Genomic DNA, 24,595 nt, shown 5'->3' with positions numbered 1-24,595 from the left:
CAGCCTCTCTGCTGCCTGGGATGTGCTCCAGGGCAGCGCTGTCAGCCAGGCAGTACCTGAAATCACCATGCACAACTGTCGTCCTCTGAGAGTCAGGAAAATGCAGGGGCAGCCACTCGATGAGTCTCTCCATTGCTGGGATAACCTGAGCTTCCATAGCTCATGACTGCTTTGTCCAGGTCTCAACTTGCCGCTGAATGTAATTACCTGTAACAGAGAAATGAAGGCTTTCAGGGAAAGGGACAGGCACAAAGAGGCTTCTAAAGAAATGCATAAAATGTGCACGCAGAAAAAGTCAAGCAGCCAAGCAGATCCCAGTCCAGCACCCTGAGACAAGCTCCAAGAGCTTAATTGTGATTTCCAGTGGTCTCATACGTTCTTAACTGGGCGCTGGATTGGATATTCTGGTGGAAATAATCAGATCCTGGACAAAAACATAACTCCACCAGCTCCAAAAAGCTGAGACAGACCTGCAGAGAGCCTAGAGAAGCTGAGGACGTTTGGTCAGAGATGGCAGCAAACAAGTTATTCCCGCACCCACCATGGAGCTCTTGCTCATGGCAGGGAGCTCTGGGGACTACCAACAGGAAACACAGAGCTGGAGGATCTGAAGCAGCTCTCCACACCCTGCCACCATGTCCAGGGATTCAGACACCCTGCGGCTCGTCTTCGCTTTCCCAACTGCCCCAAGCCTGGCCCAAGTCCTGCACCCGAGCTTATCCCTTGAAATGCCGACACACAGGAGAAGAAAACAGTGATGGAGGACATGTAGCCTTCTCTCACCATGCTCCCCGAGGTCCTCCAGCTTGGCTGCTCTGAGGTCTACGCTGTGGATCTTGGAGAGGACCTGGCTCATGGCAGCATAAATAGCCCACCGCTGGCCAGGCTGCAGCGCGGGGAGGGAGACGTCGCTGCAGACACGGCCAGCACAGTGCTCCATCAGGTGGAAAGGTGTGCCAAGGGTGCTGGGGAAGCAGGATGGAACCGGTGGGTGAATCCTGCTACCTGCCACCCCTCAGAGCTCACCTGCACCTTGAACAGGCCCCCAGGCCTCAGCTGCGCGGCGAGGTGAGGAGCAGCCTCAGCAGCACATGAGCACTCCTCACGCCCAGCTCAGGCTGCCGTCCTAGCACACGGCCGTGGCGTGATCAGCCCCGTTCCCTCCAGCCCCAGGATCTGAGCATGGAGCCGGGCTACAGCACCAAGCCCTCTCCCTGCCTCCCCTGCAGCGAGCTCTGGAGCTGGGCTGTCAGACTGCACACAGACATCGCAAACGGCGGACACGCATTTAACTGCAGTGCAGAGGCTTTATTACTGCAGCCAGCAGAGATCGGCGCATAGCTGCGCTGACTGCGGGGTAGACAGGGTGGCCTGGTCACAGACTGGCTGCTACCACGGCTGTAGACCCTGGGGCAAGTCTGAGGTCTAGCAGTTAGAAAAATCGCCTCCTTACTGGAAACCTGAGAATACGGAGTCAGCAGGAAGCCCTACAACATTGTTTCACAGCAGCTTTTCAAAGGAAAACAGCATTTTGATTAATGACTAAAATAGGACACACCTAAACCAAGTCAAATAAAAGTGTTACTGTCCTTTGAACTTCTAGAGGCTCCTCTAGCCTCTAGAGACCAGGCACACGCTAATTAGATCAGCACACTTTGTGAGGTCTGGCGCCTTCTCTCCCCTCCTCGTCTGTGGGGGAATCTGCCTGAAGCTGTCAAGCATAGAGTGAAAGCTGAGGGACAAGATTACCTTCTGTCCTCGCAGTGGACAGGGGAACAGGAACGCCAGCCTCAGAGAGCGCCTTCAGTACCCTGCCAGGGCGAGCTGGAGAGCCACGTCAGCACAGAAAGGCATTAGGGAATCGATATTAGAACTGCATTGTTGCTAGGCAGACACGCAATATGAAAAAAAGAGTCCTCTGCTCAGTTTTAAACACGCTAAAATAGCATGGCTGGGGGGAGGGGAAAGAAGCACACCAAAATCTTTGTACGGCCCTGAGCTTCGAGAACAACGCGCTCTGAAAACCAAGGGGCGATCGCAGCTGCTCCCCCACAAGCGTCCTGCCGCTGAGGCAGAGATCTCTGGCACAGCAAACCGCTCTGCAGCAGGGCCCCTCCAGCGTGGGGCTGGCCCTTCGCGAGGCTCCTCACCGCTCAGCCGCAGTGCCGTGCTGCAGCCTGTCTCCCACCCACGGTGCTGGACGCGACAGGGAGATCCTGCGTCTCCCGACTGAGCTGGGAGAGCCATGGACTGGAAGGACTGGCAGTGCGGGAGTGGGGAGGGTGCTTTTTACAGGCACAGGGTCCTCACCGCGTGCTCACCGCCAGCTGCCGGGCGGTCGCGCAGCCTTGTCTCCCCATCCCGGACTGCTCACGCTAGCTGTAGCGAACGGACAGATCCCAGGCTCGGATACGGAGCTGTGGAAAACGCAGGGGAGGACGAGGTGGGAGGCAGGCGTGTGAACTGCGTGTGAACTGCGTGAGCGATGTGGAACAGAAAAGCCAAGGCTGGAACAGAGCACCATCCCTAGGACGGGGTTGTCTGGGACCTCCTACGAGAGCCTTGCCAGGTCAGCAGGCGTGAGGAGCACAGCTCCTTCTCACCTGTATTCCCTCCTGACAGCAGAGCCCAAGGGACGCAGGCTCTCAGGGGGCTTCTTCTTCAGCACCAGCAAGCGATCTCCAAACTTGACGGAGTAGGTCCAGGTAGACCGTCCGTGGCCAAACTGCCATGACACTGGTGGGCCTGCAGGGTTGAGAGCAGAGGGTCAGCAGGCAGGAGCATGAGTGGGGATTATTTCTCACCGCTCCTCCAGTTTTTACTTCCCCTTCCTGTGCCTGGGTCTGAGATCTCCCTTGCAGCAATCGGGAACCTACGCTTTGCTACTGGGTGCCCAGTCCCCGGGGAGCACGGCAATCACTCGTAGATGGCTCACAGGCCAGGAATATTCCTGGCATCTCTTTGGCAACTTGTGCTCAGCCCCTCCCTAATGAGGAAGTCCTAAAATGTTACTTCCCATTTCTGGGAAACAGTGACGGATCACTGAAACCTGAATGGCTGCACTGCCTGCTTGGAGATTAGGAGCCTTCCATTAATCTTATTTTTCAATCCATCTGTCGAATGATGGAAAGAGCCAATGGCTCCAGAACATGCAACCTTTCAGGCTGAAGAGCAAAAAGCACTGCAATACCTGTTGCGTGGTCACCGAGGACAGTTTCAAGGTACTTTTGCAGATGATCTCTTGGGATTTCCATGCTTGGTCTCACTGAACGAGTATATGGAACAAACCCTTGCAAAGGAAAACCCAGATAGGTTTCCAGCTCTTTGAATGCTGCTTCTGGATCATCAACCTGAAAGCAGGAGGGAGGGAGAAACACTGATTGATAGTTAGAAGACAAAATTGCCGGGGAAAGAAAGAGCTCTGCACACTTGCGATGCATTTATCTGCGAGTCCAACGGCACGGACCGAGTATGACACACAGGAATTCACAGGTCAGTCCCTGCCAGCACAGAGCACCGTTATCAAAACTCGCTGAGCCTCCCGCCTTGGTCTCCGTCCCGGAGATGTACCTGTGACTGCGAGCATGGGCTGGGCTAAGAGCTGGAATTCCCCGTGTGCAGTCCAGGGGAGCAGATTTCACCCTTCCCACCGGCCCCATGCTTGTCCTTCCCCCTCCCCAAAGTAAAACCCCTGTGCTCACTATCTCCGAAGCCTGAGGGTTAACCAGTCAGTCCTCAGCTGACAGACTCCTGAAGCCTCAGAGCTTCTAGAAATCCATTAAGTACATCTTGTTTTCTCACATCAGATGGATGTGGTTGTCTCAACCATACGCGTAGGGCTGTTTCTCTAATAGGGCACCGAGGTCCATAAAGCAGAAGCGACTTCTCCAAGATTACATCGGCTGTAGCGTTTAGAGCTGTGAATGAAACGGGCCAGCGCAGACTTTGCCAGGAATCCCCCCCTCTAACCCCTGCCACGTCCTGTAGGAATAACGAAGGGCTGAAACAAAAGGCTTGGCAACACGAGTCTGCCACTGCCATTGAAAATCCCGCGCCATTCAAGTCAGACACAGCTTCTGGACTTGGAAAGCACACCCAAAGCCTGCCCTGGCTGCATTGCTTTGTACCTTCACCGTTTTCATGCCAAGCTGGGCTGCTGCTTTTAGGTTCTGGCTGCTGTTGTTGAGGAAGATGGATTCCCGGGCCTGAACACCCAAGCGCTCCAAGCACAACTTGTAGATACGGGGATCTGGCTCGCGCATTCCTTCCCGGCAAGATTCAACCATCTACAGCAACAACAAATGGGTTATGCGTGAGCCTGCTGTGACCACAAACATCTGTGCGGTGTCGGAAACGGAGGATGGGAGGGTGGGAAAGAGACAGACGGTCTAAGTACCATGTGAAATAAAGGACACGGGGAATGGAGGGCAGGCGGAGCTGGATGGGACGTGATTCAAGCGGCTGCGGGGGTGCCAATTGCTTGGCTGTGGCTCTGTCAGCTCAAATAAGCTAAACAGGATCAGCCAGTCCTTGGGTGGAAGATATCCAGCAAGATGTCACAACGTGGGAGGCTCACTGGATGGCCCAGACCGTGCTGAACCGATTGCTCAATGCTGGCCAAGAAAGCCTTGGGTTGCACCACCTGCCAGATGGTCTGGAAAAGCGTTGTCCTGACCATCGCACCTATCAACCACGCCAAAGCGTATCCGCACGGTGGCAGAGATGTTGACCCTAATGATCTGCCCAAATTTGGATCAAAAAAATCTAAGTCCATCTCTGAATACTCACATTGCCCTCAAAGCCATTAAAAATGCAAGCAATACTTCACCCCTGCACTGACAGACACTCTAGGAAGAGAAATGAATCTATTAGATAGACACAAAAGCCAATCCTAATGGAAATCCACATTCAATTAGATGGGTTTCTTGACTAATTACCGTGCAGTGCTGTTGCCTGCTGTTACAGAAGAGCCACACCGCATGAGGGATGGCACTGGATAGGCCGTGGTGCTTTGAAACAGTCTGGGATGAAAGGCACCACAGAGCATCACAACAGAGCATCACTCCACTCAGAGAACTTCAGAGGCACTGGTGTCACCAGTATAATGCACAGAAAGCCGAGTCGATAATGACATAATGCTGACAAGATGACTTTAAACAGTCCCAGGTTTTAAATGCAGCAATACAACTCTTCTTCGCATATTTTGTTGTCTCAGTCAAGGCCATAAAACAAACTTGAGTCACGAATAAACTCCTGAAATTCAAAGATGTGAGTTGGGGCGCACAAAAAGCGCATTTTCTGCCGTGCTGAGGCGAGTCCTCATAGCTGCCTGTCAAAGCGAAGCCACCAGAACCAGCCTCGAGGTTCATGGCTCATCTTCTGCTTCACCTCTGCAACAGCGAAGCGTGCTGGGAGAGGGGTCTCCGCCCGCACAGCGGAGAGACCGGTGTGGTGGGGTAGCGGCATTTCTTGTAGTATAGAGGATGCCTTGCAGTTCTTTGGGATGAAACAACCTTTAAACAGTAAGCACTAAACATAAAGCAGGCAGGGGCGCTGGGGAATAATGTTTATTTCCTGCATAGTGTTCCAGCTCCTCAGCCCCTTACCGACATCGCCAGCTGTGCCTGTTACACGTACACGTGTGGCTGCGGGGGCATTTTGCAATGAAGTTTTTAAACGCGCAGGTGCCTGCCACTCACTCAGACCCTCTTCAAGGCCCAGCCACTGCCATGGCTTATGCCAGGAAACATTTTCACGGCCTGTTAAGTTTATGTCTACTGACATGTGCTGCTGGTTGCCGTGCGTTTGGTACCTGCACGTCAAGAATTTTAGTTGCTGTTTTCTACAGAGCTAGCTACAGAAGTGCAGTTTGGAATCGATCCAGGCTTACCACATCAAAGTGCTGTCAGTCTAGGGGCAGAACGCTCCCTCCACGCAGCAGACAGAGGTGGTGCTCAGAAGAGCTGTCTTCAGACCTTCCGCACGGATACACCGCACTGCTTCTGCCATTATGGGGAGCTGTTTTATCATCTCATTTCTGATTAAGCCGGAGAGAAAAAAGTCCACTGGAACACAGACATTTGCCTAAGAAACCAGAGAAACCCCAAGAATGATAATTAGCCATAAATGGTTTTTAAGCAGGGAGGAAAATAAGAGTGGTTGGTTCGGCAGGTTGCCTGATCACCTTATCTGGCTGTCCTACTTCCTTCGGCAGCAGAAGGCAGTCAGTGAATCTCCCAGCTAAATTGCTTAGACCAAATCAACAAGCGATCTCACATTACTAATTCTACAGAAGCAGCAGCAGAGACAAAGGGCTGATTTGGGGAAAGAGAAATCTGGGAACAAGAAACGCGCTAGGACTGTGCCTGCCATGGAATCAAGGCAGGTTAAACACTGCTTTACCATTCAGCGGGCAGGAAAGCAATCTGCATTTGAGACTGAGCTGTTGCCAAAAGACTTTATTCAAACGAGGATTCTTGCACTGCGTTCCTGGAGCTGTCGTGGAGGGGCTTCTACTGATCTTAAGAACCCTCCCTGGAGACCACGGCCTCCATCCAGCGGGCGCACCCAGGTACGAACTAGCAGCAAAAGCCTTTCTGCTGGTCTCTGACTCTCTGACTTCTCATCTCAGCTGATCCTAGAGGTGTCTTGAAATAAAAAGGCTATGAAATATGCAGGAAGAGGCTGGTGGAAGCGAAGGTGAATTCAGCTGACCATCCTGCCTGGGTACCAGAGCAACGATGGCAGTGAAAAGCCTGCCCTGATCGGACAGCAATGCTTCCTAGATGGTAAATCCAGACCCTTCCGTCACAGGGCTTCTTTGAAAAGCCCCTCCTTCCTCACTGAACCACCAGGTTCTCACACAGAACAGGCCTGTTGGAGCTGGGCCAGAGGAGGCCCCAGCAATGATCCGGGGGCTGGAACCCCTCTGCTGGGAGGAGAGGCTGGGAGAGCTGGGGCTGCTCAGCCTGGGGAGGAGAAGGCTGCGGGGAGAGCCCCTTCCCGTGCTGAAAGGGGGCTTGTAAGAAAGATGGGGACAGGCTTTTTATCAGGGCCTGCTGCGACAGGACAAGGGGTGATGGGTTTAAACGAAAAGAGCGGAGATTTAGGCTGGATATAAGGAAGAAATTCTTCACCATGAGGGCGGTGGGGCCCTGGCACAGGTTGCCCAGAGAGGTTGAGTATGCCCCATCGCTGGGAACATCCCAGGCCAGGCTGAACGGGGCTCTGAGCAGCCTGACCCAGGTGAAGACGTCCCTGCTTATGGCAAAGGGTTGGACTGGGTGGCCTGGAAAGCTCCAATCCCACACAGACCATTCTCTGACTCTTCTTTCCATGGCCGGGCTGCCTTTTAGTTTCTTTTTCTGAAGCATCAACCATACCAAAGCCCTGGCACGGCCCTGAGCTGCAAGATACCAGCGTGGTGGGTGTGAGGGGAATAGAAAAAAGGTGGTTTTCTGGGGGGGGTTTGGAGGGGGGTGGTGGTGGTGTTGGCTTAAGGGGATGAGGCCTGGTCCCTCCAGCTTGGCTGCGTTGCCATGGTAACGGGGCCTGTGGTGGGGCTGCGAGCCCCTCAGCTTCCACTCCCAGTGTCACATCTCTCTCAGCCCTGAATTCACCCTCGGGGGGCGTCGGACCCCCCCTTAGGCCTAGTCCAGGCCAGGCCTTGCCAGGAGCAGGGCAAGCTTCACCGCGCCATTTGACCTCCCCTACAAATCTCGCGAGAACTCACCCGGAAATCTCGCGAGGCGCAGGCTCCTCCGTCCTCCGTCCTCCGTCCTCCGTCCTCCCTCCTCCGCCGCCGCGTCGCCGCCGCTTTGACGTCATCACGTCGCGTCTGCGGCGGCGGCGGAGGCGGAAGCGGCGGCTTCATCTCCCTTGGGCTCGCCGGTGCCCGGGCCCCATGAGCGTGTCCCTGGTGGTGATCCGGCTGGAGCTGGCCGACGACTCGCCGCTGCCCGCCGGGTTCACGTATAGCGCGGTCGGTGAGTCTCCCCGCTCCGGTTCGCTCCGCGACCGGCCCGGTCAGGCCCCGGTGGGGACCCGGTCAGGCCCCGGTGTGGGCCCGGTGAAGCCCGAGGCGGGGGGGGGGGGGGGGGCGGGGTGTGCTGCTCCCGCGGCCTCCAAAGCGCTTGAGGAGCGGGGAAGGGCGTCGGGGTCGCCGTTCTCGCTGCTACCGGTCGGTCCCGGTATCGGGGTTCCGCTCCACCAACGCCTCCGTTTTTCCCTACGCAGTTCCCGGGATGGAGAGCACCGCGGCGGCACCGGCTGCCGTCCCGGCCTGCCTGGAGGGGAAAGGCCCCGGGGAGCGGGCGGCCATCCTCCACCAGCACCTCGGCCGCAGGGAGATGACCGACGTGATCATCGAGACCATCCAGCCCCGGGCAGGTACCGGCCTCGGGGGCCGGGAGGGCCGGTGCGCGGGGCGGTGGCTGTCGCCCGGCCCGGTTGCGGGGCGGCTGCTTGTCGCGGAGCCGAGGAGCTGCGGCGGGGTTGTGCGGTTTGGGAAGGGAGTAGGGGAGTGGAACGATGCGGAGCTGGGAGGGGGGGTGGTGGGTACACCGCGGGGCTGTGCTGCTGCCCCGCGAGCCCTGCGCAGGCTGGAGAGATAGGGCAGAGGAACCTGGTGAAGCTCAGCAAGGGCGAGCGCGGGGTCCTGCCCTGGGGAGCAACAGCCCCAGGCACCAGTACAGGCTGGGGCTGACCTGCTGGAGAGCAGCTCTGCGGAGAGGGACTGGGAGTGCTGGGGGACGGCAGGGTGACCATGAGCCAGCAGCGTGCCCTGGGTGCCAAGAAGGCCAATGGGATCCCGGGGTGCATCAGGAGGAGTGTGGGCAGCAGGGCGAGGGAGGTTCTCCTCCCCCTCTGCTCTGCCCTGGTGAGGCCCCATCTGCAGTGCTGGGTCCAGTGCTGGGCTCCCCAGTTCAAGAAAGATGAGGAGCTACTGGAGAGAGTCCAGAGGAGGGCTGCGAGGATGAGGAGGGGACTGGAGCATCTCTCCTGCGAGGAGAGGCTGAGGGAGCTGGGCTTGTTCAGCCTGGAGAAGAGAAGGCTGAGAGGGGACCTTAGAAATGCCTCTAAATATCTGCAGGGTGGGGGTCAGGAGGACGGGGCCAGATTCTTTCCAGTGGTGCCCAGCGACAGGACAAGGGGCAACGGGCACAAACTGAAGCAGAGGAAGCTCCAGCTGAACCCGAGGAAGAACTTCTTCCCTGTGAGGGTGACGGAGCCCTGGCCCAGGCTGCCCAGGGAGGCTGTGGAGTCTCCTTCTCTGGAGATATTCCAGCCCCGCCTGGCCGCGGTGCTGTGCAGCCTGCTCTGGGTGACCCTGCTTGGGCAGGGGGTTGGACTGGGTGACCCCAGAAGTCCCTTCCAACCCCGGCCATGCTGGGATTCTGTGAATTAGGGAACGTGCGCTGGGGGCCGGGTGGGAGAGCTGGTTATCGCTGTCAAACACTTCCCACTCCGTAAAGGTCTGACTGACTGCAGCCTGCGCCGCGGGCCGGTTGCTGTTTTGCTTGTTGCTGCTCCGTAGCAACGAGACCGTTCAGCTCCGCAGACGTTTAAATTCCCCGGTAGGGAAGGAGTTTCAAGATAAAACCACCAAGTCTTGTCGAGCACCTGAGCTGCCGTCAGAGCAGCGCAGGAGGAGCGGCCCGCTCCTCGCCGCTGCTCGGCAAACCCGTCCCCGCTGCTTTGTGCTGGTACCGGTGCCTCTTGGGGTTTCCCTCAGGAAAAGCAGCTCCCTCAGGAGCACCGGCTCCTGCCAGGGCTCGCACCGGGCGTCTGGCAGCTCCGGCGCGTCCCCCGGCACAGCGGAGAGGAGCGGTGTCTCGTTCTGCGGCCTTCAGGGTTGTGGTTTGACTTCCCGGGGCGCTGCCGTGTACGTGTGGGCTGTGCTCGGGGAGCAGCGGACGTTTCTGATGCGCCGTTGGTAACGTGGCAACTTTTGATTTGTGAAAGATGAAACAAAAGCTGGCACGGAAGGAAGAAAATCTGCAGAGGCTGCATCTGCTGAGGACAAAAATAAACGTGATGATCAAAGTAAAGAGCGTGAGGCTGCTCCAGACTCGCCTTCAAAACAGCTCCCTGACCAGATTTCCTTCTTCAGCGGGAATCCCTCTGTCGAGATCGTTCACGGCATTATGCATCTGTACAAAACAAAGTAAGGATGCCTGACTAATTGGTGGGAGCCCTGCTCCTGAGTAATGCCACCGCCCGGAAGGGTGAGCCGGTCACCCTGCGGCTGTGGCTCCTGGGCTGGGGCAAACAGGAAGGGTGACTCGCGCCGGGGTTAATTAGCGTTGCGTCGGTGGCGGAGCTTGAGGCCAGCGCGGTCTCCCAGCTGCGGGTGATGCCGCGCTGGGTGGAGAGGGCTTGTCCCAGGGGCTGTAAGAGCATAAGACCAGATTCCTAAAAAAGGATGTTTGAAAGCAGCTTCTGGAGGGATCCCGCAGTTAAATCGTGGTCTCTGGGATCCTGGCGGCGGGCCCCAGGAGCTGTCTGAAGCGCACCGGGGGTGACAGTTCCACGCCATTCCCCTATAACTGCGTGACACCGTCCGCGTCGGGTCTTGCTGAAAGCTGTCAGGAGACACAAAACGGGAATCCGACACGGTGACAAACACTGCTGGCTTGTGCTGGGAATAGTTCCGAGCATCTGTGGCTCACCAGCTTCGACTGTTTTTATAGAAAAACAGATGTCAAATTATTCCTGAGAGCAGCATTGTTTGGTGGAGCTGCCCAGTTGCCAAAGAGGAATCATTTCACGTTGGGTGCGCTGGACGCTTACCGCAACCCCGTGCTTCTCTTAATATTTACAAGTGTGCGAAAGAGGGTTAAGACTGACCACAAAGCTGTTCTAGTGGCCGCGGCGTGACGCACCTGCCGCTGCCTCAGCGCTCCCTGAAACGCCATGCCGTTGTGTCCCTGTTGCCTTGTCAGCAAGATGACCTCTCTGAAGGAGGACATCAGGCGCAGCGCCATGCTCTGTATCCTCACCGTCCCTGCCACCATGACCAGCCACGACCTGATGAAGTTTGTCGCCTCCTTCTACGAAGTCATCGAGCACATGAAAATCATCCGAGATTCCACTCCAAACCAGTACATGGTGCTGATAAAGTTCAGCTCGCAGGTAAGAAGTCCCTTTGCTGTAGAAGTGGCTGCGCTGCCGTACGTCACTGCTGTTGAGGAGCGCTGTCTGGCTTCGCTGGCCGGCTGTTAGCCAAGACTGCGCTTTGCCCTCGGAGAAGCGGCCCTGTCCGATGGCCCAGAGCTTTCCCGGGGCTGCTGGCTGGGATTAGTCCCACACCTCAACCCAGAGGCAAGCAGCTTCCGTCTTCTAGCTATCCCGTTTCTTGTTGGCAGGATATTTAAAAAAGAACAGTGAGGCTACACAGTTCTGTGCTATCTCAAAGCGTATTAAAAAGAGAGCAGTGTGTGGTGCTGCGCTGCACAGAAAGGGGTGGGGCTTTGCGTTTTGGGAAAGCTTTGGCCCGCTTTTCTGAGGCGCTGGGTGGTCTCCCACCAGTCTCCCCCAGAGCTGAGAGGACAATCTCCCCCAGAACTGAGAGCCTCAGGGGTGAATTGAGAACTGGATAACACCCTTCGCTGCTCGCAGGTCGTCTTGGGCTGTGCAGCGTTCAGCATCCCCCCTGCCAGTTCCTGTGGGACCCTCTCCCTTGTACCTTCTCTCCTCCCAACGGCCAGTGAGCTGTTGGGGGGTTGGGGGAGCGCTTTCCCCCAGCCGTGGGTGCCGGGTGAGCTGTTGCCCGCGCCCGTTGCGCAGAGGCAGTGTTTGCGTGCGTTTTGTGCTCTTTGCAGTAGTGGCAGAGATGTGCTTTGCGTGTCGTCCGGTCGGATTTCACAGGCAAACAGCTGGTGCTACAGCCTTGCAGCAAATCCCTAAACTCCTACTGAATTCCCCCTGAAATTCCTGTTTCTTAGGAAATTCCCTGAAGCCCGGTTCCCCGGTGACCCCTGATGGCTGTGTCCGTGGGCAGCAAAAGCAAATCTCCCCAGGCCTTTATGCTGCTGCCGGGAGCGGCCAGGCAGTGGGGACGTGGCGTTCGGCTGATTTCCCCTCAATCTGGTGTGACCATGTGTGAGCGAAAGGGCTCGGCGAGGTTACTGAGCCAAAACGGGCGATGTGCTTGGCAGCTTTTGGTTTGCTTCTGCCTCTTTGCAAGTGCCTCTCGGGCATGGTTCGGAGCGTGCCTGGGCTGAATCCTTTCCCACAATCAAATTGTCCCTTTCCCTGACACAAGTATTGGCATCCTGCAGTGTGGCCCTCTAACTAAATTTTTGCAGAGACCAAATTGGCTTTGCAAATGCACTGAAAATGCTGACAAAGGGCCAAACAGATGCTGAAGGGAAATCCGTTGCTCCTGCTGAATGCTCAGATGTCAGAGTAGCTGTCACTGCTGCGAACGTCACCGCTTGTCTTCAAGCGGTAACGCTGAACCCCGTGCCAAGCTGCAGTGCCTGCTGGCAGGAGCCGACTCGGAAATACCTCCTCTGGTATGACGGGGCTTGGTGGAGGGGAGAAGAGAGGGCGCAGAAGGTTTCTCCTCCTCTTCCTCCGTTGTATCAGCTGTGAGTTTTCGCTTTTTAGCTGGCTTCCTTTGTTTTGTGCCTAGGCTGATGCAGATAGCTTTTATATGGCGTGCAATGGCCGGCAGTTCAACTCGATAGAGGAGGACGTTTGCCAGCTGGTCTACGTGGAGAGGGCTGAAGTCTTCAAATCAGAAGATGTAAGTTTGGTCTGCTTTGTTTTCCCCGCGCTTCAGAGAACGTTAAGGGGTTATTTGGACTGGGCAGAACGCTGCAGGGACTGCTGAAGTGCATCAGCCCAAGCACCGTTTCCCGTTCCAGTGCTGTTGCTGCTTGGGAGAGTTTGTTTGGTGACCGCGTGGGCTTGGTGCCTCGCCTCTGACCTAAACCTGCGGCAGGCAGCTGATCTAGTGAACCTGGAAGACAGAATGGGGCTGGCTGCAGCTGCAGCAGCCGCGCTGAGTCCGTGCTGTGATGGGGATCCTGGCTGTGGTCTGTTGAGGATTGCTTTTTTTTTTTAATGTATAAATTTCTAACCCCTTTGTAGACTCACAGGAGTACTTTGCAGTGTTTTGGTGCCCTAGTGCCGGCAAAAATGGGAGAGAAGTTTGACTTTTTCTTATGTGGCTGCTTAATTTACGGTGATTGGAAAGTGCTGAGTGATTTGCTTGTTCTTTCGAAGGGGGCCAGCCTGCCTGTGATGGATCTGACCGAGCTCCCGAAGTGCACGGTCTGCCTGGAGAGGATGGATGAGTCCGTGAACGGGATCCTCACCACGCTGTGCAACCACAGCTTTCACAGCCAGTGTCTGCAGCGGTGGGAGGACACCACGTAAGAGGCTTTTCTTTATTTCCGCATCTAAAACTCTGGTTGGAGTGTGGTGGTTGTGCTCTGACCAGACTGGTTCTGCTCATCAGAGCGCGGCGGCAGGAGTTACTGCGAGTTCTAATGCTCTTTTTTCCCATTAAGGGACCCCCAGAGAGAAATCTCCCCGCCAGAAGCAATCGAACGGTGTTTCCCATTGGCGCCTCTGCTAAGGCAGGAAGGGAGCTGTAGAGAAATGCTGATGATTTTAAAATATTGTAGGGTAAAAGTACTGGGGTAAAGGGTGTCACATCCACACGCAGCCCTGTTCCGCTCCGTCTTGGGTGTCTCTCTGGTCATTCGCACAGCCAGGGCTGTGCTGTAGAGAGATCCGCACACCTGGCTGGAGCGGAGGAGTCCTTCGGGGAGCCCCGCACTCTTCCTCAGGTGCTGGGAGAGGATGAAGAAGAGCTGGGCTACAGGAGGTGGGCCGGGAGGCAGGGACGGCGGCAGGTCGCTGCGTAGCTGGGGAAGGGGCTGCGCTCTTCGCGGTGGGCACGGGCCGGGCGATGGGAGGCCCCGTTCCTGGCTGGGGTCACGCACCTGGGTCTCTGCCTCAGGGAGAGACCCTGCCTGGCACCGGGCAGCGCGGCGGGCCCGACCTGCAGCTCTCCTTAGAGCAGCTCGTCTTTTCGCTGCTGCTAACCCTTTCCTGTTCCTGCTCTTACCGTCCTCCCCGGCCCTGTGGAGGGGGATTTTGGCGTGCGTGAGCTCCCGACTGCAGAGGCCCCGGCTGGCACCCAGGTGCTGCTGTCAGCTGTGCGCGTTTGGCGTTCTCTGGGCACTGCTGGCAGCGGGCAGCCACAGATACTGCAGCCAGTCATCACTGTGTTTTCTTCTCTGTCACTGGTACAGGATTGCCTGAGGCTCTGACGGAGCGTGAGGAGAATTTTAGCCAAAGTAACAGAACCTCCATAAGATCAATCAGATTTGTAGCTATTGAAGCAGCTATGGCTGCTTTCCCCCATAAATCAAAACCGGTTTAAATTTGAAGCAGTGGAGCTTAGCCTGCGTAGGAGCCAGATCCAAAATAGCACTTAAATATCTAACGTAGAATTTAAGCAGAACTTACGCTCCCAGTCTAGAAGAACGATAAAAGAAAATCCCTGTCCACTTTGCTTAGGCGCCACGGAGGCTGCAAGTGCCTGAATTTGTACAGAAAGCTGACTGCAATCCAATTGTCTCCTCCCTTGAATATTTCTGTGGCTTCTCCAGCAGCTAATGAAAAATACATGAACAGTCCTGGCAGCGGGATGCGCAGCCGCGGTTACCCCGCTCCCTGGCTGAGCCTGTAGCGCGTAGGGTCTGGAGAAAGGTTCCTTCTGGGCTTGGGTCCCTTCTCTTTCGGGCAGCGCAGTGGTGTGGTTTCAGAAGAAACGATAGCGGGGTGCCCGCTACTGATTCTTTTAGGGTACAGTTATGGGATGTTCTTCCTGGGAGGGCTGAGACCAAATCCATTTGGCTGGGGTGAAATTGGAGCATCTCCTCGTTTCCTCGGGGTTGTTGTAAGGGCGAAGCACAGAATCACAGAATAGTAGGGGTTGGAAGGGACCTCTGTGGGTCCCCCAGCCCAACCCCCTGCCCAAGCAGGGTCACCCAGAGCAGGCTGCACAGCACCGCGGCCAGGCGGGGCTGGAATATCTCCAGAGAAGGAGACTCCACAGCCTCCCTGGGCAGCCTGGGCCAGGGCTCCGTCACCCTCAGAGGGAAGAAGTTCTTCCTCATCTTCAGACGGAACTTCCTGTGCCTCAGTTTGTGCCCGTTGCCCCTTGTCCTGTCACTGGGCACCACTGAAAAGAGCTTGGCCCCATCCTCCAGACCCCCACCCTGCAGATATTTGTAAGCATTTCTAAGGTCCCCTCGCAGCCTTCTCTTCTCCAGGCTGAACAAGCCCAGTTCCCTCAACCTCTCCTCGTAGGGGAGATGTTCCAGTCCCCTCATCATCCTCGTAGCCCTATTGCAGAGTGTCGGTGCCTCCCCCTGTTGCTGGGCTGTGCTCAGCAATGTGCAATTACAGCGTCCTTCCACAGCAGCGTGTGGCTGCTGCAGAAAACCCTGCAGGTGGTGGAGACCTGGAGGTGTCGGCTGGCAGCGGGCCGGAGGAGAGCGCCGAGAGATGCGTAACACGTCTGCACAAGTGCTGCTTGCAGTGTTCGTGGCTGAGGCAGGGAGGTGTTTCTGGAGCTCGGTCGTGGCGTTTTGGCCTGCCGGCAGAGGCTGAGGTTGCTGGCAGCCCCGCTGAGGCTTTTGGTTGCAGATGTTCCCTACACCTGGACTGCAGCAAAACCAGGTCGAGCCGAGGCGGTGAAATGGCTTGGAAGAACTGTTCTTTGTTCTTGTCGCTTCCCAGCTTTACAGACAGCAGCCTTGTGTGGAACAGAGGCAAATTCGAGTGGGGTAAATGCGAGCCAAGAGATGCGTGCACACAGGGAGCGTCCCACTGCATCAGGCATTTACTCTGAGCTCTCTGGCTCTCGTTTTAATTACCATAATTTTAAGATGGAGCTCCTCGTGTCTAATCACGATGCTTATTGCCCTGCAGGTGTCCTGTCTGCAGATACTGCCAAACGCCTGAGCCGGTGGAAGAGAACAAGTGTTTTGAGTGTGGAGTTCAAGAAGTAAGTAGGTGGGTGGATGGTGAGTGAGATCTAGACTAGATCTGGCGGCACAGCTGCTCCAGTTGCTTTTGGGGTTAATTCTGTGGCTGCTTTCGGGCTGATTTGAGCACTCGGTGGTGTACCTGCTTTCCTTTTGAGTTGGAATCAGTGCTGGGAAGGGATCTTACCTCCCAGGTTTGCTGTTCAGACCAATGCTTCTGATTCTTAGAAAGAAGTGTGGGCGCGTAGGCTGATGGGAGTGTGCGTGGTAAGACGTGTGTGATGGCAGGCAGCTAAACTAACGCTGAACTTGGTGATCCCGTCTAGTCTGTGCTCCTCAGAGCTTGCTTTTGGGGTCCTGCTGAGGTGCCTCGTTCGCAAGTCAAGGCCATTCTTCCATCCGTGCTTGTGGTGATCCATCCACGTGCTCAGCACCGGCAGGCTTGTAGTTGGCTGGAAGGAGCAGGTACCTCCTTCCCCTTAGCCTGCTAACTGAGCAAGGCTTCGAAGGAGGAGGGGGAAAAGCAAACGCTGTTCGCTTTCGAGGAACATGGCTGGATGCACGCAGCGTCAGCAGGCCGTCGCCGTCAGGTCGCGCTTTCTCGAGGCGCTGATCCCACCGCTCGACAGCCGTGTGTGTACAGAGCTTTCCCGTTCTGTTGACAGAACCTTTGGATCTGCTTAATATGTGGGCACATAGGCTGTGGCCGGTACGTGAGTCGACACGCTTACAAACACTTCGAGGAGACCCAGCACACCTACGCAATGCAGTTGACCAACCACAGGGTCTGGGACTACGCTGGAGGTAAGCGCTCTCGTCTTTCCCCCCTGTCGGGTGACCTTGGCTGTAAAACGGCTTTCGGGACCCCGTAGTAAGAGCACTTGTGATGGAGTTTGCTGGGAGATGAAGGGGTTTGCATCTCCACTGATGTCTTTTGGGAACATCCATCTCCTCGCTAACAGCAGTTTTCGTGGGTCTGTAGCAGATGGAGGAGGGAGAACATGACTCTGTAATGAACCGGCGCGGTCCTGTAGCCTCTGTGGAACGTGTTTGTTACTCCCTTTCCATCAATTTGCCCTGAGGTATGGGAATGGGCCGTTGTAATAAATATCCTGTAAGTTGTCTGTGCGAACTCTGCTAAATAACAAATACATCTGTTGTTGGCTTGCTGCCTCGCTAATACGCTGTTGGAGCAGTTTGCATGGTTAATTGTGCTGCAGAAAGTGTTTCCACTGGTGTCAGCCTGGGTGTTCTTAAGCTAAAACTCCCTGTGGTTGAATTTTCTCTCTGCAGATAACTACGTCCATCGACTGGTTGCAAGTAAAACCGACGGGAAGATAGTGCAGTATGAGTGTGAGGGAGATATGTGTCAGGAAGAGAAAATTGATGCCTTACAATTAGAGGTAAATATTTTGGCTTGTTGGACTCTGCGTTGCGCTGCTGTGTGGAAGTGTTTCAAATCCAGGTACAGGAGAATGACATCAGCCTATGCAGCAGACCTGCTCCCTGCATGTAGGCAATCGGCTTCGGGCAGAAGCAGGATTTTTTACTGCTCTTTTTTTTTTTTAAGAAAAAAAACCCCCACCAACCAAAACTCTTCTCGGCTCTGCAGAGCCAATGCAGCGAAGTGCGAGCTGCTGCAGTTGCGTCCTGTGTTCCCTGGTAGACAGAAGATTAGCTGGTTACGCTGCTAGAAACGCTCCGGTCATCGGGGAGAGAAGTGGGTCCGAATGTCCGGACTCGCCCACCAGACCCTTCCCAGTGACGCTGCGACGTCGCGTGGGAGCCAGCGTGTACGGAGCTGTCGGTTTGGGTGGTTCAGCTTGCCGACAGGCTCGTCCGACACCAGCCCCGCTCTGCTCCCTTCTCTTGACCAGATAATGATTAATATTTTTTTTGTACCTGTTACCTGTTGGCCAGCTTCTTCTATCCTCACTAGAAGGGTAAAGGAGAGGAACTCAAAATTCCTGCTCTGCTAAGCAGATGCGCTGCAGCATGATTTCAGTGGCATTAGACACAAGGGTATCTGAGGAGGAACAGCCTGCAGAGACCAGACTTCGTAAGCTTATTGTGCAAATAAATATTTGGTTGCTTTTCCGTTTATTTTCTGAGTAAGGCTTAGGTGCTAAACCAGGTATTTTTAACCCTTTTTTCTGGGAGGTTGGTGCTTGAAGGATGTAAGACCTCTATATAGCTCCTGAGATCTAAATATTTGTAGAGAGAATGAATTTGGCAGTGTATTTTGGCACTCTGACATTACTGAGAGTGTTCAAGGCTTTTTGCACGCATTTAATTCTGTGGTGAATGCCTAATTTGGTGCTTATTAGCCTGACGGTAAGAAATGATCGCGTTTTCCACCCTTCTCGTAACTCATTTGCAGAACCAGGAGGGAAAAGATGGGATGCAAGGCATATATCCTTGGTCAGATCCCAACACAGCACTGGAATGGGCCGTACTCGTTGGAGAACCATAACGTTGGACAGTTACACACGGCTGGGGGTGCTTGCCCAGAGACGCTCTCACAGCGAAGCTCGACACGTGCGCTTACCCTGCTGCCTCGGGTTTCGGGCTGTCAGTGGGGAGCTCGGCCGCTCAGCCTTCGGGATCTCAGACTCTCGTGACAGGGACGGCTGATGCTTCATTTTCCTGTAAAACTTGTAAAGATTCGCTGCTACTGCAGTCAAAAATCTGTCTCCCCTTTGGAAAGTTCTTGGCATGCTGCTGGGTACGGCTCAGCGGAACTTTGCTTGGTCCTGGTTTGTTGTGCTCTGAAGGCTTCCCTTGACTTCCAAAAAACCAAGTGATTTGATTTGAAATCAAACTGGTGAAACACATCCGCTGTTTGCACGTGTGTTCAGGATGTCCTGTATGCTCAATTCCATCTGATCAAATCGATGTGTGTGTTGGAGCCCTTCGGGCTTGTGAATCACCCTTACACGAAAGCTGACTGTTCTGTGCGTATCTTCTGTGTTTGTAGTACTCGTATTTGCTAACGAGCCAGCTGGAATCGCAGCGAATCTACTGGGAAAACAAGATTGTCCGGATAGAAAAGGACACGGCTGAAGAGGTGAGCTCCGCTCCGGGCTCTGCTGAGGCAGGCCCCTGGACGCTGTTCGGTGCCACGAGCCTCCCGTACAGCGCGAGCGCTGCGTGACGTGGCCTCGCGGAGCCTGTTTCGCTGCCAGCTGAGCAGGCTGGCTCCGAGACGGGTCCCTTATCTCGAGGCTCAGATCTAGCAATTTGCTGCTCGGTGGTGCAGAAGCGGGTAGATTGCCACCTGGACTGATGGTGGATTTAAATGCGCTGCTCAGGAGACTGCAGCAGCGGTGGAAACAAGGCGGCGCTGCTGCAGGATCTCTGCTTGCCGATGCCATCCGTCTCACGCTGACGTGCATCTCTGGGGAAGGCTGGTGTAGCATAGACCGGCTGACTTTAATTTGCTCGGCTGCAGAAAGTGGGAGCAGTCTTTCCGCTCCAAATGCGTATTGATTCGCCCTTTCTTTTTGATCCCCTCTCTCTCTTCATCACCCTTTGGGAAAAGTTCAGTCTCCTCCTATAAAGCATTCTGTAGGCAGGACTGCTTCAAAATGTCACGAGCAGAAATCCAGTGAGAATATTTTAATGCTTTTCACTCTGCGTAGCTCTTTTCAACGAGGTTTGAAGTGAGTCGGGATTTAAGGTTGAGTCCTTAACTGAACTTTCTGCGTGATTTCTAATTAACCATTTAGTATCTGCAGTGAAGTAGCATCGTAAATGTAGAAATCGTGATGGCTGGAATAGTGGTCATTGACCTTGGTCTGAAGAACAGTCCCTGAGATCTGATGGACGGCCCTGTAAACGGAAAAGCCATAGCGAAAATCGTCTTGCGTGTGCCGAGGAGCCACGAGCCCCAAAGCAGCCTCAGAGCGAAGCGACTGCGGTGTGTGCCCCAGACCTGGTTCCCTGGTTACAGACCCTCACCGCCGGCTCTGTGTGAGTCTGGCCTGGAGCAGTGGCACGACGCAGCGTGTTCCATTATCGGTGCTCAGGCCCCTTCCCCAGATTAACCATCAGCTGCATAAACATTCCGTGGCTGAGGCCGGGAGGCTTAGAACCGGCTCTGCATTGGCTCTGGCATCAGCGAAGGCACCACGTGTGCCGATGCTGACGTTGGGCCAGATTGCTCCTCCAGGAAAGCGTTTTCCCTTGAAATTCCTGCCTCCTCTACATGCAAGCGTGCTTTTGACGCTAATACAGGGGAATCAAGTATTTCTGTCTAAAAACCACCAGTGAGTCTTAACGTTAGAGGTTTTGGTGTGCTTTGTGCGCTGCCTAAAGAAGGAGACCTTGGTTTTCTGCAGCAGCAGTCTGGAGCTGGGAAGCAGAGGGGAAGAGGAAGCCAACGTACGTGTGTTTCTGTTTGCGTTTTGCCTGAGTAAGGTATTCGTGTCAGTAGGTCACCGCCTGATGACAGCAAGCTGCTGAGTCAGCGCTGAGCAAAGGAGCAGGCTGGTGTTCAGACTTTGACCGTACTTATTGGAGGTTTCATTTAAAATGAGCAGAAGCCCGAGACTGGAAAGCCTTAAGACGGAAACTGAAGTTTGCCGACCGATACAGTGAAGGTCTGAGAGAACGGCTAAATGAGCGCGTAACTGCGGTCGGCGAGACGTTAGGGACCCGATGCAGCTTTTGGTTGAACCAGGGTGCCTGGCACAGGTTTGCAGCCTGAGTCGCTGTTCTGTGTGAGCAGCTTCCACGGCAACGTGGGTTCCTCACTGGGGTGCTGCGAACTGCAGAGGGGTCTTCGTCGAAACGAAGCCTTTTCTGGACTCAAAGCTTTTGCTTACCTGGATGTAGTAATTGGTCAAAGTCTAGAAACCGCTCCAGAAACGTGAATGTCATCGTGAAAGCGCAGAGGACTTTGACCGCTTTGAAACGCCCGTGTGTTTGTTTTTACAGATTAACAACATGAAGACCAAATTTAAAGAGACCATTGAGAAGTGTGACAGTCTGGAACAGCGGCTGAATGACTTGCTCAAAGAAAAGCAGTCTGTCGAGAGGAAGTGGGTACCGCTGCCAGGTTTAGTTCCGTGCGGCCATGAAAGCTCCGGGCGCTGGCATCCAAAAGGAAAAGAATTGTGCCATTCCTGGGCAGTTTTGAGCTATTTAAGCTGGTCTACTGAGGACGCAGCTTGTTTTTAAAAAAACCTCTCCTTTCTGTAGATGTTCATGGAATGGAAGTGCCTGTGGAGTGGCACGCAGCTTTGGGGCTCTCGGCTCTTTTTGCACGCTCTGCGTACTTGGCATTCAGTAATCCTTCCCCTGCCTGCGCAGAAGCGGACGCCAGTCTGTTCTGCCTTGGCGGATGCATCCAGAGGGAAGGAAGGCGGCTCGCCCGGCACGGAGGGAAGCGTAGATCTTGGGAAGTGCCTGGATGAGAGACGCTGGGCGTGGGGTCTGTGCAGATCAGTGTGCCCGGCTCCCCAGGCGCAACCACTGGCCCCGTTCCTCCTAGCCCAGCAGGCCGTGGCGCTGCCGCCTCTCCAGCAGCCCTGCTGGGAGCAGGGAACCCGGGCTAGCGGGCTGTGCTTCACGCGGCTCGCCCTGCGGGGCGGAAAGGGGGCTGTGTGCGATGCCAGCAGCCTTCCAGGGCAAAAGCACTGAGTTGTTAGGAGCAGGGAAGCGCTGGCTGGGAGACATGAGGCTACTGATACCCTCGTGGGAGCACCTTGCTCCCAAGTGAAGCGGTATCTTCAGCATCTGGGAGTCCCTGGGTGCCCTTGGCTCTCTGAGGACCCCATGTAATCTCTGTGCGCTTTTCGGTGCCTATGCCATAAGCTGCAGACGCGTGCTCAAGGTTCCAGTCCCGTGCTCACGCACACCCAGCCCTGTCCGTCACCTCTGTTGGCCTTTGGTGCAAGATGGAGTTGCCTGACGTGCGAGGGAAGGGATTCGCCTGGGTTGTGCGGCTGGGGGGGACGAAGGAAGGGATTCTGCTTTGCAGCATCCCGTTCCATGTGCAGGTAACGCCGTGCAGACAAGCAGGTGCTCGCAAGCCATACGCTGGGTCGAAAATCCTGGGGGGATTTCAGAGTCTGCTTGTGTTGCCTCCCCTTGCCCATCTTTTGCAGAAAAGCAAGTCCCAGGTGGTCTCAGTAGGGCTGGGGCAGCTGGGGATCGGTGACCTGCAGGGGCTGGAAACGAAAAGGGTGCCGCGGTGTTTGATCCGGGTGTAGTGCACTGCTTTCCTGACTTCTGCTTCTATTTGTAAGGTGTTCACAGCTGAATAACAAAGTGGCTAAACTCTCCAATGAGCTGAAGGAGGAGCAAGAACTGAATAAGTGTTTGCGAGCGAATCAAGCCCTGCTTCAGAACAAACTGAAGGAGGAGGAGCGGGTGTTAAAGGAAACCTGCGAGCAGAAGGACCTGCAGATCTCGGAGATCCAGGAGCAGTTGCGGGATGTCATGTTCTACTTGGAGACACAACAGAAAATCAATCACCTCCCTGCCGAGACCCGCCAGGAGATTCAGGAAGGACAGATCAACATCGCAGTGGCATCTTCTGCCAGCTCCTCCGCGGGGGGCACGGGCAAGCCTTCTTCCAGGAGAGGCCGGGGCAAGAGGGGCAAATGAACATCGGAATGCCCTGCTCCCGTCCTGAAACTGGCCATGCCGGTGGTAGGCCAGGCTCGTTCTCCGGCTGGGAACACCCCCATTCACTAAAGCTCAGCTAGAAATTGTCTTCAGAGCTGCTTTTAAAACTGGCTGCCAGTCAGTGGAGGTGTCTGTGGTATTTAAAAGCATTTCACTGCACTATTTAGCTATTTTTAGGCAGATCTTGATGACCATTTTGCCTTCCTACCTTTTCAGAGCCCTTCCTGTCATGTGTCCGACTTTCTTCGGGGGGAGTGTGCTGGTTTAGGGTGGGTGGGCGCGTACGTGTCAAACATCGCGTTCCCTGCGGGGATGCTGGAGGGTAGGTTAGGCCCAGCACGTAAGGCTTCTCCAGTCCTTCTCCTGGGTCGAAAGTATTCTCAATTAAGAAATGATTTTATTTAAGAAACAGTGTGAATCAGATTATATACATCTCCTTTTAGTACGTGCAGTCCTGCCGCTGCAGAACCGCTAGTGCAGGAGTAGAACTGTAGCTTGGAAATAAAAAGGAGTGAGGTGTGGAAAATAAACCATCGTAGTGGTGTAAGAAACTGAACGAGTCCTGAAGGCTTGTAATCCAGGCTATTAAACTCTTTAAGGGACTGTGCTCCTTCTGCTTCTTCATTTTCAAGATGGCCTTTGAAAGGCCAGCGCCTGCTGCCTTTGGGGCAGGCAGCGCGGCAGTTTGGTGTTGCGGACAGTGTGTGACGTGGTTATTTTACAGGCGTTTCTGCGCATTAGAGCCGTCTTTGCGAAGGCTGCTGCACGCTGACGTGTTACCGGCGGCCACGGCGTTCCCATCGCCCTGGAGCGGGGGGCCTGTGCGTTCCCGCCGGGGGGGTGCTGGCCGGAGCTCCAGCGCTGCGATCCGCAGAACGAGGTGAGAGCGAGCAATGCAGCGAGAGCGGTTTGAAGACTCTTCCTCCTCTCTGCCTGCAGCCAGCCCGTGCCGGCGCTGCCGTGCTGGGGGCTGCGGGGAGCCGAGCGCGCTCCCCGCCGCTTGACTCTCGCCGCTAGACGCAGCTCTTGTGTCCAGTTACTGTGGGCGCTCCGTGCCGCCCGTTCTGCTCGGAAGCTTGGCTCCGGCCAAAATCACGGCCGGCAAAACTTCCATGTTATTTGTCCCAAAGGTGCGCAGATCCTGTGAGGGAAATTTGAGGACAAATCTGGGGGGGGTTTGTTGGTTTTCACTTGGAATATACACCAGCCTTGATTCTCGGGGGTGGGAAGAGTTTTACCCTGGCTGGAGAAGCGACTGTCCTGGGCGCTGGGTTGTGCTCGGCAGTCTGAGCGTTGGCAGGCTAATCCTTTGTCCAGAATGAATGGGGGAGGCCCGCGGGTGTCTGCTCAGACCGGAGTACGACGCTCCTCCGTTGTTGGAACTGCAGGAACAGCCTCAATCTTAGCCCATAACACTGAAAACGCGGCTCTGAGTGAGCAGCGCCAGCCAGCTAGTCCTTCGCTGCTAGAAGTTGTTCTTTTTGGCCAATTGAAATGAAGAAGTTACAATAAATTGACTCTGGGAAGGCGAGTCGTTATAACCTGCTTCCCGACTTTACGGACTGGAAGCGTTGAGCTTCCTCGCTTGGAAATACAGGGCGCTGGTTGGGGCGCTCGTTGTGTCCCCCGCCTGGGTTTGGAGATTGCCCCCGTCACCCGGACCTTCTGCCTTTTCTGGCTTTGTAGCACGAACGTGCACTGACTCGTTTCTAGTGCACGGGTTGTGCGACCAGGCCTCTGCCTTCTGTAAATTCTTGTAAGGACCTAGATGTGTACAACACGGCTTGTTCTCCTATAGAAACTATTTTATTTAAGGTATATTTTTACAGCAGCTAAGATCCTCTGACCTTTTGCCGGAAGCTTGCTTTGTGTAGAACACTAAGATCCTGTACTGTATCTCGGAATTCATTTTCAAAAAATGTGATTGAAAATTAAACCAGCGTGCCGTA

The 24,595-nt window shown here is 55.1% G+C and overlaps 2 protein-coding genes across 2 annotated transcripts in view; one reads left to right on the top strand and one right to left on the bottom strand.

Annotated features, from left to right (window-relative positions):
* Nucleotides 1-7,873, bottom strand: part of ACAD10 (acyl-CoA dehydrogenase family member 10) — a 14,793-nt gene extending 6,920 nt beyond the window's left edge. Inside the window, 12 exon segments of the mRNA XM_075434447.1 lie at nucleotides 57-207; nucleotides 784-965; nucleotides 1,750-1,765; nucleotides 1,768-1,811; nucleotides 2,604-2,745; nucleotides 3,191-3,350; nucleotides 4,128-4,286; nucleotides 5,891-5,952; nucleotides 5,955-6,084; nucleotides 6,203-6,205; nucleotides 6,731-6,781; nucleotides 7,733-7,873. Coding sequence (XP_075290562.1) covers nucleotides 57-207; nucleotides 784-965; nucleotides 1,750-1,765; nucleotides 1,768-1,811; nucleotides 2,604-2,745; nucleotides 3,191-3,350; nucleotides 4,128-4,286; nucleotides 5,891-5,952; nucleotides 5,955-6,084; nucleotides 6,203-6,205; nucleotides 6,731-6,781; nucleotides 7,733-7,873 — 1,241 coding nt within the window.
* Nucleotides 7,834-24,595, top strand: BRAP (BRCA1 associated protein). Its single transcript, XM_075434776.1, has 12 exons — nucleotides 7,834-7,985; nucleotides 8,236-8,388; nucleotides 9,964-10,165; nucleotides 10,944-11,133; nucleotides 12,638-12,751; nucleotides 13,234-13,382; nucleotides 15,958-16,033; nucleotides 16,679-16,817; nucleotides 17,307-17,416; nucleotides 18,991-19,080; nucleotides 20,952-21,055; nucleotides 22,265-24,595. Exons 1-12 carry the CDS (start codon nucleotides 7,904-7,906, stop codon nucleotides 22,623-22,625), a joined length of 1,770 nt encoding a protein of 589 aa, XP_075290891.1. The 5' UTR covers nucleotides 7,834-7,903; the 3' UTR covers nucleotides 22,626-24,595.

This window comes from Opisthocomus hoazin, chromosome 13 (assembly GCF_030867145.1).
Source record: "Opisthocomus hoazin isolate bOpiHoa1 chromosome 13, bOpiHoa1.hap1, whole genome shotgun sequence".
Taxonomy (NCBI): Eukaryota; Metazoa; Chordata; class Aves; order Opisthocomiformes; family Opisthocomidae; genus Opisthocomus; species Opisthocomus hoazin.
The sequence above is the reverse complement of the archived record's forward strand: the minus strand, read 5'-3'. Positions and strand labels throughout refer to the sequence as shown.

Coding starts and splice junctions, on each gene's coding strand:
- BRAP (XM_075434776.1), top strand. CDS start 7,904: ATGAGCGTGTCCCTGGTGGTGATCCGGCTGGAGCTGGCCGACGACTCG. Junction 7,986..8,235: donor GTTCACGTATAGCGCGGTCG/GTGAGTCTCCCC, acceptor TTCCCTACGCAG/TTCCCGGGATGGAGAGCACC. Junction 10,166..10,943: donor ATGCATCTGTACAAAACAAA/GTAAGGATGCCT, acceptor TTGCCTTGTCAG/CAAGATGACCTCTCTGAAGG.